General features: G+C 42.5%; 2 protein-coding genes across 3 annotated transcripts; one reads left to right on the top strand and one right to left on the bottom strand.

The window, feature by feature from the left end:
* Positions 1–207: 207 nt before the first annotated feature.
* On the top strand, positions 208–1736 carry LOC106352700 (prohibitin-3, mitochondrial-like). Its single transcript, XM_013792337.3, has 2 exons — positions 208–818; positions 1045–1736. The coding sequence occupies exons 1-2, from the start codon at positions 507–509 to the stop codon at positions 1564–1566; spliced, it is 834 nt and encodes a 277-aa protein (XP_013647791.2). The 5' UTR covers positions 208–506; the 3' UTR covers positions 1567–1736.
* A 1305-nt stretch (positions 1737–3041) lies between these two features.
* LOC106352699 (glucose-6-phosphate 1-dehydrogenase 6, cytoplasmic-like) lies at positions 3042–6691 on the bottom strand. 2 transcript variants are annotated; one of them, XM_013792334.3, is made up of 15 exons: positions 6507–6691; positions 5909–6187; positions 5779–5830; positions 5524–5710; positions 5291–5448; positions 5158–5226; positions 5023–5081; positions 4905–4941; positions 4731–4802; positions 4429–4576; positions 4063–4158; positions 3891–3961; positions 3676–3791; positions 3548–3593; positions 3042–3427 (listed from the first exon to the last, which is right to left on the bottom strand). In XM_013792334.3, exons 2-15 carry the CDS (start codon positions 6166–6168, stop codon positions 3260–3262), a joined length of 1539 nt encoding a protein of 512 aa, XP_013647788.2. In that variant the 5' UTR covers positions 6169–6187; positions 6507–6691; the 3' UTR covers positions 3042–3259. The 2 variants fall into 2 exon arrangements, with proteins under 2 accessions (XP_013647788.2, XP_022553095.2); XM_022697374.2 differs by having other exon boundaries at positions 5909–6182; positions 6507–6675.
* Between the last annotated feature and the right edge of the window lie 6589 nt (positions 6692–13280).

Below are 13280 nucleotides of genomic sequence, written 5' to 3'. Positions count from 1 at the left end.
CATAGACAATCGACAACCAACAATACTACATGTCTTCTGAAGATATATGTCTAACTGCATCATTTGAGCCGTTCTATTAAGATCTATTTATGTACCAGATTTACTTGTACCATGTTAAAGCTTTCTTGCAAATCTTTCTTGCAAATCTTTTTTTTATAGTCTGCATTAATAAATCGCTATTCTCCGGGACTTAAAATCTGAATTTCCTGTAATATATAAGAATTTGCATAATTTGGGGTTCACATCCTAGACCTAGATATAGAAGCATTTAAACAGTAAGCAATAGGCTACTATGCTTCCACAAATAATATAAGCAGAAAAATCACAAATATTAAAATTCAGAAGAAATCTGAATGGGCTACAGTTCGTGATATTAGGCAATTTACTTGGCCCATTAAAGCCTTCCCCGTCCGTAGCTTCCCGAATCACCATCTCATAAACCCTAACAAAACTCTCATCGTCTCTCTCTCTCTCTCTTCGATCTTCTTCTCGTCTCAGGAATAAAAATGGGAAGCCAACAAGCGGCGGTTTCGCTCCTTTCGAATATAGCAAAGGCGGCTTTCGGTCTGGGAACGGCGGCGACGGTGCTGAACACGTCGCTATACACAGTAGACGGCGGAGAGAGAGCTGTGATCTTCGATCGATTCAGAGGAGTGATGGATCAAACCGTCGGCGAAGGAACTCACTTCCTGATCCCGATTCTCCAGAAGCCTCACATCTTCGACATCCGCACGAAGCCTCACACCTTCTCTTCAATCTCCGGTACGAAGGATCTTCAGATGGTTAATCTCACCCTTCGTGTTCTCTCTCGCCCCGAGGTATGTGAACTAGATTAGTTGGTTAAGTTCGGTTAAACAGATTATGTGAAGTAGACTAGTTGGTTAAGTCCCGGTTAAGCTGATTAGTGGAGTGGACTAGATTAGTTGGTTAAGTCCCGGTTAAGCAGATTAGTGGAGTTGACTAAATTAGTTGGTTAAGTTCAGTTATACAACCGGTTATTTAACCGAACAGAACCAACTAATATATTTAACATCATACCTCAAGGTTATGCGTCTCCCATACATATTCCAAACGTTGGGTCTAGAGTATGACGAGAAGGTTCTTCCTTCGATTGGAAACGAGGTTTTAAAGGCTGTAGTTGCACAGTTCAACGCTGACCAGCTCCTCACAGAGCGTCCTCACGTCTCAGCGCTTGTTCGTGAATCGCTAATCAAACGTGCCAAAGACTTCAACATTGTCCTCGACGACGTTGCAATCACGCACTTGTCTTACGGTTACGAGTTCTCGAAGGCTGTTGAGCAGAAACAAGTGGCTCAGCAAGAGGCAGAGAGGTCTAAGTTTGTGGTGATGAAGGCTGATCAAGAGAGGAGAGCCGCGGTTATAAGAGCTGAAGGTGAGAGCGAAGCTGCACAGTTGATCTCTGATGCTACGGCTAAGGCTGGTATGGGACTTATCGAACTTAGGAGGATTGAGGCTTCGAGGGAGGTCGCAGCTACTCTTGCTAGATCTCCGAATGTGGCTTACTTGCCCGGCGGGCAGAGCATGCTCTTTTCTCTGAACCGTTGATCTTGGTCAGGCATGGATGGAAGAACTTGTTGCTGTGAGATTTTGTTGTGATACTTTCGTCTTGTGAAATCCTACGGGTTGTGAATCTGGATTGAATCAAAGAGCTCTCTGAATTATATATTGACCTTGTTTGAGACATCTTATTTTCATCAATAAATCTCTGTTTGTTATATGATTTTTTATTTTACATTAAACTCCATGTTTTAGTAAATTGATTCAAAAAGTTTAGCTTGTGGAGCTAACCAAAGAGAAATCATATTTGTTTATATGAGAAAATTTAGAAACTTGTGCATGGGCGTTATTTTGGCGAAAAAGGTTGACATTAACATATACCATTTTGAAGCCAAACCTGGCCATGTCTATTCATCATCAATCAATTTAACTAGGCCGTCCACGGATCAGGTTCGAATCAATTTCAGTCGGGAATTTATTGGATTTGTTGACTTAGACCGAGCAATCAATTTCTTTTGGGGTAAAATGTTAAATGGCAAGCAACTCTATTTTAAAAAAAAATTGAGTTCAAGAAGGAATGGGAATTATTAGTAAAATTTCTGTTTGTTACGAGTAAACTGAAAATATATGCTAGGGCTAGTCAGTCGGGACCAGTTTCGGTTCGAATTCAATCGGGTTTTCAAATTTATGAATTTCAGCTTCATTCGGATATTATAAAAGTTTGATTCGTATTCGGTTCAGGTTTAGTAACATTTCTAAAAATCGGTTGAACCCGTTATAGTTTTGGGTTTCAAATCGTAGTTAGATTTCAGGTTCCAAAATACTGTTTTGTACTTAGTTAAACCCAAAACCAAATAAACATCTAGTGAAACAAGACAACAAAAAACAAAAAAAATTGAAATGTGAAATGAAAAATGCTCTTATCACATTCTTTTTGGTTTTGGTGTGATTTTCTACAAGTGAAAAGAGTAAAGACAATGAAATTAGAGAACAACAAACACATCATATCTGATAAACCCGAAATGAAAACCCAACGAACTCAATAAACCCGACTATATAAGGAAAAACACCAAATACCAAGTATGTTAAATAAGTATTTGAGTTAATTACTCATACAATATATACTTATTTGAAATACTCAATAAAATCTTACAGTGTTTTTAGTACTTATTTCGGATTAAGTTCAGGTTTGGTATGAATATTTTCCAGAATTTTGAAATTTTCAGGTTTCTAATTTTCAGGTTTCTTTTTATATCTATTCGAGTTCGAATCCGGTTTGAATAAACCCCATAACTCAAAATATTATAAAATAAATTCCACTCGGTATTTATGTAGGATTTAGATAGATTTGAATTCATTTTTATCATTCCAGGTTCAGTTTGGTTTTTGGATTCGGTAAAATTAGGTGCTTTGTTAATTAATACGACTTACAAATTAATAATATATGATTTTTTTTTTTGTGGAAAAGGCTAATCTTACGTCCATGTGGAGTCAGCGCCCATCTCAGGTATAAATGGGCAAAATGCACTAACGGGATAGAATTTCCACCAGGAAAACAACTCTTATTATGTTTTTAATACAACAAAGCAAGACACAAGACAAAATCTCAAAGGGAACAACAGAAGTTACATAGGTTCACATACAGTGACCAAACTCAGAGATAGACCATTCAGGGAAAGAGATGTCTAGTTGTTTACTTACCGTATACATACATATATATATATATATATATATGTGTGGATTATAGTGTAGGAGGGATCCAGATGTAGCCATGAGTTTGAAGGTAACCAGCTTTCTCCAGTAACTGATCAGCTTCTTTTGGCCCTCGGCTTCCTGGTTTGTATGGGATTGACTTCACTTCTCCTTTGTCAATCCTGTGCAGCAACGGCGTAAAGATCTCCCACGCAACCTGTGACCATCAAAATTGACACCAAAGTCAGCTTCTAAAACTGTATCTATGTTTTGATTGTGTCAAGAGAGATCTCTGAGATTGATTCAGTTCAAGGGTGGAGAAAGGAAATGTGTCTACCTTTAGTTCGTCTCTGCGAACGAAATGCTGTTGATCACCTTTGATTCTGCAGAAACATGGGAAAAAAAAAACTGAATATAACAGCGATATGGATGAACAGAAGAAAGCAACTGGAAATGGTTTCTTACGTGTCAAGAATTAAGCGCTCGTATGCCTCTGGGATCGAGACACCTTGATAACGTTGCCCGTATGACAAGTCTAGTTCACTTTGCACGGTTTGCATCTCCAGACCCGGTTGCTTAACCTGTGTAGCAAAAGCACAGCCAAGAGAGTCATAGGTCAGAGTGAATCTCTCCTTCCAATAGTTAGTTAAGTTATGTTGGTTTGTTCATCGTATACTTACAGTTAGCTTCATGTACATTGCCTCTGAAGGTTGCAGGCGTATCACAAACTCGTTCCTCCCTTGCTTCTGACCTGTTGCATGCGCAAGAGTTTCAGCACATAAATTTGAATTGGAGAAGCTATAAGAAGAGCTTAAGCCACATCTAAAAGAACATGTCAGAGTAAAACAATACATCTAAATATGTCGCCTGGAACATCCTTGAACTGAATTCGAATTTCTGCCTTCCTTGAATTCAACGCTTTTCCAGCCTTCAGTATAAAGGGTACACCTGAAAGACAAAGATGTACTTTTTATATAGTTGATGGATAATCATAACATGACCTAAACTAATGTATTTTGTTTTTTAGGTAAGGAAGAGTTAGTTTTGAGCATACACAATGGAGTAAAGCCACATACAACTTTTCATGAAACCTACAACTTTTCTCATCTTCGTGCTGATTAATATGCACTCTTATGAATGAATTATATCCGTTTAGTGAAAAGATGATCAGCCATGATATAATTGAAAACTTAAAAGAGTAAAGTGGGGACATGTTACCTTCCCATCTTTCGTTGTGAATGCGAAGAATTGTTGTGGCAAACGTTGGAGTATTTGAGTCGTCTGGAACAGTAGGATCATCTCTATACCCTTCATATTGTCCAAGAACCACCTCTTCATCTGTTATTGGAACCACTGACTGAAGCACCTGAAATCAACAGTAAATTTGAATTAACTTAATGAGATTGCAGATGAAAATGTAACTAGGTTCCAAAGAAATGTTCCAAAAGCATATTTAATCCAGAGAATAGAGGCAAATAACACTCATTAAAATGGCTATTAGGTCCCAAATAACTAGTCACCTTCACTTTCTCATCCCGAATGTGCTCCGGCTTAAGAGATATTGGTTTCTCCATGGCAACAAGGCAAAGAACCTGCAGGTATCTCTAAAAATCAGTAAACACATGAAAGCATTTGCACTTACAGAGAAACTCTGAGGGAAACAATCACATGAAAATTATGTCAGGTATACTTGCCTGGAGCAGATGGTTTTGGATAATATCGCGGATGATTCTGTAAAACAGCAAGTGTACATTTCATCAGATACGCACTGGTGTCAAGGGTCCTAAATGAATAACAAGAAGAAGAAAGTACCCGTATTCATCAAAATATCCGCCGCGCCCTTCAGTTCCAAAATCTTCCCTGAAAACAATCTGCAAGAAAAGCATTTCAACATAATGTGCGTTTAACTCTAAATAACAGTCTAACAATTTCTGTCACAGCTCTCACCTGGACGTTCTCGATATTGTCACGGTTCCAAAGTGGCAGGAAAAAGCGATTGGCAAATCGGAGGACCAACTACACAAGTGATGGCAATGGTTACTGATTGTCCAAAGCACTAGACTCTAAGCATGTTACTTACCATGTTTTGGACCAATTCCTTGCCAAGATAATGATCAATACGATAAATCTGCGATTCATCAAACAACTCTCCAATCTGAGAACTGAGTTGCTCAGCAGACTCCAGGTCCTTTCCAAATGGCTTCTCAACAACAATCCGTGTCCATCCACCAAGGTCAGCTGCAAATACAAAAAATTCATGAAAATGCCAAACAACATAAGAAAAAAAACTGTAGAGCTGAAAGGGAACACTACATTTGTTCATGCAGCATGTCTTGATCATCTTGCACACAGAAGGATAAACAGACGGTGGAAGTGCTAGGTAAAAAAGCCTCCTGGAGGATCCTTCAGAACTCCTTTTGGAGATTTCGTGCTCCGAAATGGCCCTGTCTAGTCTCTGGAACCCCTCCTCAGAGTCATAAGGGCCACTCACATACTTGATCTACATACTCATACTTTTCAGTACCGAGAAAGACTGATCTATTAAAACCCCAAAAAGAATGAACTAACCAGCTGTAGAAACTTTGACAAGGCATCTGCGTTCTTCTGATCAACAAGGTATCTGCATATAAAAAAAGTTGATTCAATAACTGTTGAGGAGGAGGAGGAGGAGAAAACAATGGAAAAGGCATCCACTCACCCACGGATCCGATCTCGAAGCTCCTCATCAGAGAGCTGAGTCCTGGCATACCCAAAGATGTGAACTTCATCAGGGTTGAGAAACCCCTGGCGGTAAAGGTTGAAAAGGGCAGGAAAAGTCTTCTTCTTGGCAAGATCACCGGAGGCGCCAAGGACGACGATGGAGAGGCAACCAGTCTCTGGAGCTGAACCGGACTCCTTAACAAACGAATCGTTCCTTAGAGTAGACCTTTTCTCTACGTGCCACTGACCTGATCCCATCTTACACTCAAACGCTTAACTTCCACACACACACACACAAAAGAAAACGTTAGTCAGCATGCAAACGAATTGATTGCAACGAATCGAACTTCAGTAACACAGATTGAATTTCTAGTGGAAAAATCTCATCAGAGAAACTGGAGATCAAAATCTAATAATCATTTGCATGAAGTGAGAATCTCAGTGATCTAAGCCAACAGAGAGATCGAAGTTGAGTAGAAGAAGCCAAAATCAAACGGATCACCGAACAATCTCAGTAGAGTTAATACTGCATAATTACGATCACAAGGAAGAAGAAAAAAAACGAAAATGAGATCTGAGTGGGAGAAATCATGAACCTTGGAAGAATGAGGAATCAGATTTCGAAGAGAGATAGAGGATTAGGTGTAGAAGAAGAAGAAGAAGAAGGAGAAGCTCAACTCAACTACTACAAGAACGGCAGAGAAGGGGGGGTTGTTGGTGGATGTTGGTTTCACTTTCCGCTTTCGTCAGATATTTTTCAATTTCTAACCCTTTTTTTTTTTTTTTTTTGGCATCAAACTAGCTTAAATATATAGAATCATACTGGTTCTTCATGGCGAGCTTCTAGAGCAGGCAAGAAGGGGACCAGGGAGTTTACAGCCGCAAAGCAGTACGCACGTGAACGTCCTCCTTTAGCCAAGGAGTCCGCACGGATATTACAAGAACGCGGTAAAAAGATTAATCCAACACTCTGAAACTTAGACAACAAGTATTTAATTTCATCCAACTCTGTTGATAGCGCAGGCCATACTTCATCTCTGTTCACTAGGTTCACCAGTTGTTGACAGTCTGAGGCGAAGGTGATATCATCAAGACTTCGAGCTCGAGCTTCTTTCATGGCCCAGATGATTCCCTCCGCTTCGGCATGTATAGGTGACTGAACTCTGTGAGTACAACTCTGTCCTTGAAGGATCTCTTCCCCCGCCACTAAGATAACAAAACCCATTCCCATCCGTTCGTCACTCGCTGCCCACGAGCCATCTACTTGGCAAGTGTACCGACGATCCGTTCTAGTATATGACGGCGATAGGGATTGGTTTCTTTGTGCTGGGGGTTCTTCTTCTTCTGTAATCTCGTCTCCCAGCTGGGCGACCTTCCATGTTACAGCTTCTTGTTGCGCCATTTGAAGGGAATCAAGAGGGGATATATCTTTTGCATTGAAGCACTTCTCATTCCTTGCCTTCCACACATACCAAATCAGCCAGGGAAACATTGAGAAGCCATTCTCTCCTTCTGCTGTAGCCACCTGTTGCAAGAGATATTCAAAATTCGCATATAGGGAAGTACACGGGAAAAGCCCCGGAGGTGTTGGTATCGGCGAAAGAATCCAGCATTGAAAGGCAGGTGGGCATTCAAACAGTATATGATTTATACTCTCCATCTCAGCTCCACATCGTTGACAGGTAGTATCTGTCCCACAATGCCTTTCGACCAGCTTACTTGCCGAGGACACACAGCCTGAAAGGGCTTGCCAAAGAAAATGTTTGATCTTTCTTGCCGTTTTTAGTTTCCACACTAGTTTCTTCAAAGGTGTTATGCTTGGTTCGACTAACGGATTGAAGCTTTGGTATCTCCTCTGTTCGACTGCAACATCGTAACCTGATCTGACCGTGTAGTGTCCGGACTTCGTATGTTTCCAGCAGTACCCATCTGATCTCCCTGTTTTACTTATCTTAATTGCCATGATACGCGGTATGTCCTCAGCGTGAATCACCTCAGAGATGAAGCCCTCATCCCATTCATTTGTTTCGAAGTTTATCAGATGATGAACCCTTAGCTCTGGATCAACAACCGCATGTGCACTTTTCGCCGGCCTTGCTACTTCTCCGGGGATCCAAGCATCGTCCCACACTTTAGTTTCCGCCCCTGTCCCAATCGTTCTACATATATTATCTTCAAGAACCTGTTTTGCCGCCATCAAGCTTCTCCATCCATACGATGGAGATGAGGCCTTACCCGTTCGCAAAGGGTTCGAATGTCGATAATATCTTCCTTTGAGGACGCGTGCCAGGAGAGAATTCGGGAACACCAGCAGCCTCCACACCTGTTTCGCCAGCAAAGCCAGATTAAAATCTCTGAAATCTCTAAATCCCAGACCTCCTTTCTCCAGGGGAACACATATTTTATCCCAGGCGATCCAATGAATCCCACGGTTATTATCTCTTGTACTCCACCAAAATCTCGCCACTGCGGCGGAAAGCTTTTTACAAATTCCCTGAGGAACAAGATAACAGGACATAACAAAGGAGGGGATCGCTTGTGCCACTGATTTAATTTGTACCTCTTTCCCTCCTCGTGATAACAGTTTCCCGGACCAGTTGTTGATCCTTCCATTCATTCTTTCTTGGACAAAAGCAAACACTTGAGTCTTGGAGCCACAAATCTTTTCTGGCATTCCTAGATACATTCCCATGCCCCCTTCTTTCATAATCCCTAGAGATCTTTTCAGATCAAGTTTTGAGGACGTTACGACCTGAGAACCGAACAGAACTGAAGATTTGGATTTATTCAGTTGTTGTCCTGAGGCTTTACCGTAGACGTCAATTATTCGCATCAGTTCCTCGCATTGAGGTGCATCTGCTCGACAGAAGAACAGACTATCGTCCGCGAATAAGAGATGTGAGATCGGGGGGCATTCTCGTGCAATCTTAATGCCGGTTAAGGTAGCTGTAGCTTCAGCGTTCTTTATGTGTGAGATCAAAACTTCAGTACACAGGATAAACAGGAAGGGTGAGAGCGGGTCGCCTTGCCGTAGTCCTCGCGAGGGTACGATATTCCCTTTTGCTTCACCATTTATCAGTACTTGATACGAAACTGATGTTATACATTTCATGACTCTCGCGACCCATTGCTGCTCGAATCCAAGTTTTAGAAGTAAGGCCTCCATGAAACTCCATTCCACTCTATCATAAGCTTTACTCATATCTGTTTTCACAGCTATATATTTTCCTTTACAGCTGGGGTTCGTACGGAGGGCGTGGAACATCTCCTGCGCAACCAAGATATTATCTGTGATCAGCCTTTTCGCCACAAAAGCTGATTGGGTCTCGGAAATCAGTTCCGGAAGGATACGTTTCAATCTCGTAGATATGATTTTCGAGATGATCTTGTATCCTACATTGCACAGGCTGATCGGTCTAAACTCTGCCATGGTTGCCGGCCTATCTGTCTTCGGAATAAGACAGATGTTTGTCTGGTTTAGGCGTTCATCTAGTTCTCCTGTCTCGAAAAACGTCCGGACCATGCTGCATACGTCATGTCCGATTTTGTTCCAGAAGCGTTGATAGAAAAGACTCGTCATCCCATCTGGGCCTGGTGCTTTCTCCGGGTTTATAGCAAAAGTTGCTTCCCTTATCTCCTCATCATGAGGGATTCTTAAGAGTTGCTGATTCATATCATTGCTAACTGTCGCGGTAACATACCGGAGGGAATCTTCGATATTAGTCGGATTAGACGAAGAGAAGAGTTGATCGAAATATTCCGTCGCCACCCTTTCGATACCTTCCTCGGATTCAACCCACTGGCCCATCGAATCTTTTAGCCTTGTGATTCTGTTTCGAGCTCGGCGTTGTTTCGTCTTGGCATGGAAATATTTAGTATTCCTGTCTCCTGCTCGTAACCAGAGTGCGCGGCTTTTTTGTTTCCAGTAAAGCTCCTCATCTCTATAGGCAGCACATAACTTCCATTTAATTTCCAGTTCTTCCTCACTTGATATAGTGTCGTCTGCCTGCACCCTGTCCAGTTCCTTCTTGAGCTTTTCGATGAGCTTTGCGTTGTTTGTGACATTCCTCCTCTTCCACCGGGAGATGGCTGTTCGGCTCTCCTTGATCTTGTCACACAGGGTGGCGTCTCTGTCAAAGTTTGCAGCATCCCAGGCTCCCTGAACCGCTTGATTAAAACCAGCTTTTCCTATCCACCGTTTATCGAATTTAAAGCCCTTCTTGTGCCTGTTCTCTCTCGACTGAAATCTCGCAAGTATAGGTCTATGATCAGAACCCCAGCGCATCAAATACTCCACATACGTGTGGGAAAACAGTTGGTGCCAATCTTCATTTCCAACCGCACGGTCTAGGCGGCATTGAACTCTCCCTGCTCTCGTCCGACCTGCCCATGACAGGGAATTACCAACAAAAGGAAAATCAATCATACCACAACATGTCAACATATTTTTAAAGGGTAAAAAAGATGCATCCGATCTCTTTCGTCCTCCTTTCTTTTCACCATTGTTTGTGATCTCGTTGAAATCTCCCATGATCAGCCAAGCTCCTGATCTGTTCATACTCATCCTCATTAGGCGTTCCCAAACATTCTCACGGTATTCTATCACCGGATCTCCATACAAAAAGGTAATATACACTTTCTGTCCTTCTATCTTTGCCTCCACATCTATCATACGATTATTGGAAAAACCAATATCGACCTCAGCATCATTCATATAAAATAAAGCCAGTCCACCGCTCCTACCAACAGGATCTACGGTGAACAAATTATCATAACCAAATTCAAACTTAAAATCTTGCATAAAAGAGAAATTGTTTTTTGTTTCTGAAAGGAAAAGAAAATTAGGATGAAAACAGCGGTGCAACTCCCGTAGGTGTTGCTTTGTCAGGTAGGCTCCTGCCCCCTGACAATTCCAGGCGATTGCACTCATATCTGAGTACTGGGTGGTTTCTGGGACCCCACCGAACCTGATACAGCAGTAGATTTCCGGCCTTTAGCAGCCGAAGGATACACCTCAAAGCGAGGGATTGGCATCGGGTCTGAGACTTTCAACGAACTGAGCCGTCCATGTCTGACCAGTTTGCCTTTTGGTGAGGCACGTCCTCTGATAGCTAGTTTCTTTGACGCTGCAACACCTTTTTTGTCAGGGCTTCGAGCTCCCCGACGTTTGTTGATACTTATCGGTGGCATCATGTCCTTCTGAGCCTTCTTACTTATTTCCTGCTCTTTACTGGATTCAGGACGCAGTGTCTTTGTCATTAACTTCTCCTTTTCTTTCTCTTTTCCCACATCTCTCCCAGCTCTGGCTTCCTCATGTTGTGGTAGAATAGGCTGCACTCCAAGCTCCTGCGTCTCTGGTATCACTGTGTTCTCCTCCAATTCTTCGTCTAGCAGATCATCTTCATTCAACATGTCCTCATCCATCTCTAGATCCACACTAGCATACTGATCCGCCATCTGGTTAATCTCCTCCTCAGTTAGGAGATCAGTATCCTGTGCTGAAGATTGTTTTCCCATCAGTCCTATCTTTAGCCTCTCACTCATCGGGATCTGACTATCGCACTTCTCAGCCTGTTCAGGAGAACTAAGCGATGGGATCTTTTGAACATCTGCGCCGTTCTCTTGAGGTTGAGTAGACTGTATATTCTGGATTGTGTTCTCCTGAGTCACAGGGATCTCCTTTAGTACTGTCACACTGTCTGGTAAAGGATCATTTGTTTTAAGAGTCCCGCTCGCTTCCCCCCCAAAATTCCCATTACCTTCCTTGTCACCTGCGTTCCTTGCGATGGCTTTTCCTTTGATTCTTCGTCGTCTATCTTCTTCTGTTTCTGTTTCACGCTCCATCTCTTGCTGATTTGTTTGCTCATTGACATCACGGTGTTGTTCCTCCCGACTCCTTGTAGCGATACGGACTGGTTGCCATTCCAATCTTGGCTCATACCTTGAGTGTTGCCCAGTTCTTCGCCTGTAGGAATCACTTCTCTGTATATGGTGTGATTCCGAGATAGTTCTCTGAGAATCAGGCGATCGGTTTGAGCGTGATGGGGGATCAGGACGTCTCCATTCCCTAGATCTTTCTTGAACACGGTTCTGTTTCTGGGGGCTAGAGCCCTTTACTCTCCAACTGGAGGATGAAGCCGAGTCCCCGTATCGGCCTTGTTTGATGGGGGTCTCTGTGGTTCTCTTAGAATATCTAGAGTCTTCGCGTAAGTCCTTCTGGTACGGATGATATCTCTCCCGATCTCGGGGAACTTTTCCAGCAGAGTTATGATCAAGTCTATTCCAGACAGTTCTCGCAAGGCTTTCTCTTTTATCTGAGATTCTGAATCGCAGATCATCATGTACTGGGTTTTGTTTGTGCTCTGTTAAGTAGCTGTCACTTCTATGCCTGTGAGAGTCCAGAGGTTTCTTGTCTACATCATAGGTTCGATAAATCCTTGCTTGGGGATCATTCCTCGCGTGTGCTTCGAGACCTCTTATCGGAACAGAGAAAGCTTCTCTAGCAGCCAGCTCATCCTTCTCTTTTTGTTTAAGACGAGCAATTCTATTAGTTTCTCTCTGTTCCAGTGAGAGCTCAGGACAAGTACCTTCTTCATGTGAGATTCTCTTGCAAGTGTAGCAGTAACGATGAAGTTCCTCGTAATACAGGGTTACGTTAATCACGTCCCCATTAGCATACCCAGCCTTCCGTTTAAATTGCAGAGGTTCATCAACGTTTATCCGTACCCTGACCCTTCCATTATCGACATCAACAGAGTCCACCTCTCCAAGGGCCAACCCAATACTCCTAAAGGATTCATCTTTCTTGTAATGCGTCGGTACACCAGTGATCGTGACCCACAGGAGCATAGAGTTTGGGAAGTCTACCTCGATTGTTGGGGTCCAACGTTCCAGTGAGAAACTCCATTTATTGAAATGACAAGGGCGACGGAGAAGAACTTTTTGTAGATCCTCCTCTCTATCAAAGTCGAACTGGAACTTATTGTTCCCTAGGTTAACTCCCCGAACACGACCTTCAACGTCCCAAATCTTACGTTTTGGCATATGTTTTATCAATGCATCCACGCTTCTTCCATCTTGATGGAACATTCTTCCCACCAAAGAGAGTTTGTATTTTTCCACAAGGTCCGTAAAGTCAAACTCAGGAACTTTGATGATTTCCTCGTCGTCTCTCGAGCTTCGCCGGGTGTGACGTACTGTTCGGGTTTGTTGAGAGCTTTCCGCCCTAGAACGATCATACCTTTGACGGTACATCGTGTTCACTGAGATCTCGGTGAAACACCCTAATAAAGGGGAATGAGATTTCTCTGAAACGTGATATCTGTTTTGCCTTGAGGAACACGGAACCGGTAAAGGATTGCTAACGCTGT

The sequence above is a fragment of the Brassica napus genome, chromosome A7, assembly GCF_020379485.1.
Source record: "Brassica napus cultivar Da-Ae chromosome A7, Da-Ae, whole genome shotgun sequence".
Classification (NCBI taxonomy): Eukaryota; Viridiplantae; Streptophyta; class Magnoliopsida; order Brassicales; family Brassicaceae; genus Brassica; species Brassica napus.
This window is presented reverse-complemented; position numbering and strand designations above follow the sequence as displayed.

What these genes read in the sequence shown, in the direction of transcription:
- LOC106352700 (XM_013792337.3), top strand. Translation starts at nt 507, where the DNA reads ATGGGAAGCCAACAAGCGGCGGTTTCGCTCCTTTCGAATATAGCAAAG. An exon ending in GTGTTCTCTCTCGCCCCGAG is followed by an intron (nt 819 to 1,044) that starts GTATGTGAACTA and finishes TCATACCTCAAG; the next exon opens with GTTATGCGTCTCCCATACAT.
- LOC106352699 (XM_013792334.3), bottom strand. Translation starts at nt 6,168, where the DNA reads ATGGGATCAGGTCAGTGGCACGTAGAGAAAAGGTCTACTCTAAGGAAC. An exon ending in TGTCAAAGTTTCTACAGCTG is followed by an intron (nt 5,711 to 5,778) that starts GTTAGTTCATTC and finishes ATGAGTATGTAG; the next exon opens with ATCAAGTATGTGAGTGGCCC. An exon ending in GACATGCTGCATGAACAAAT is followed by an intron (nt 5,449 to 5,523) that starts GTAGTGTTCCCT and finishes TTGTATTTGCAG; the next exon opens with CTGACCTTGGTGGATGGACA.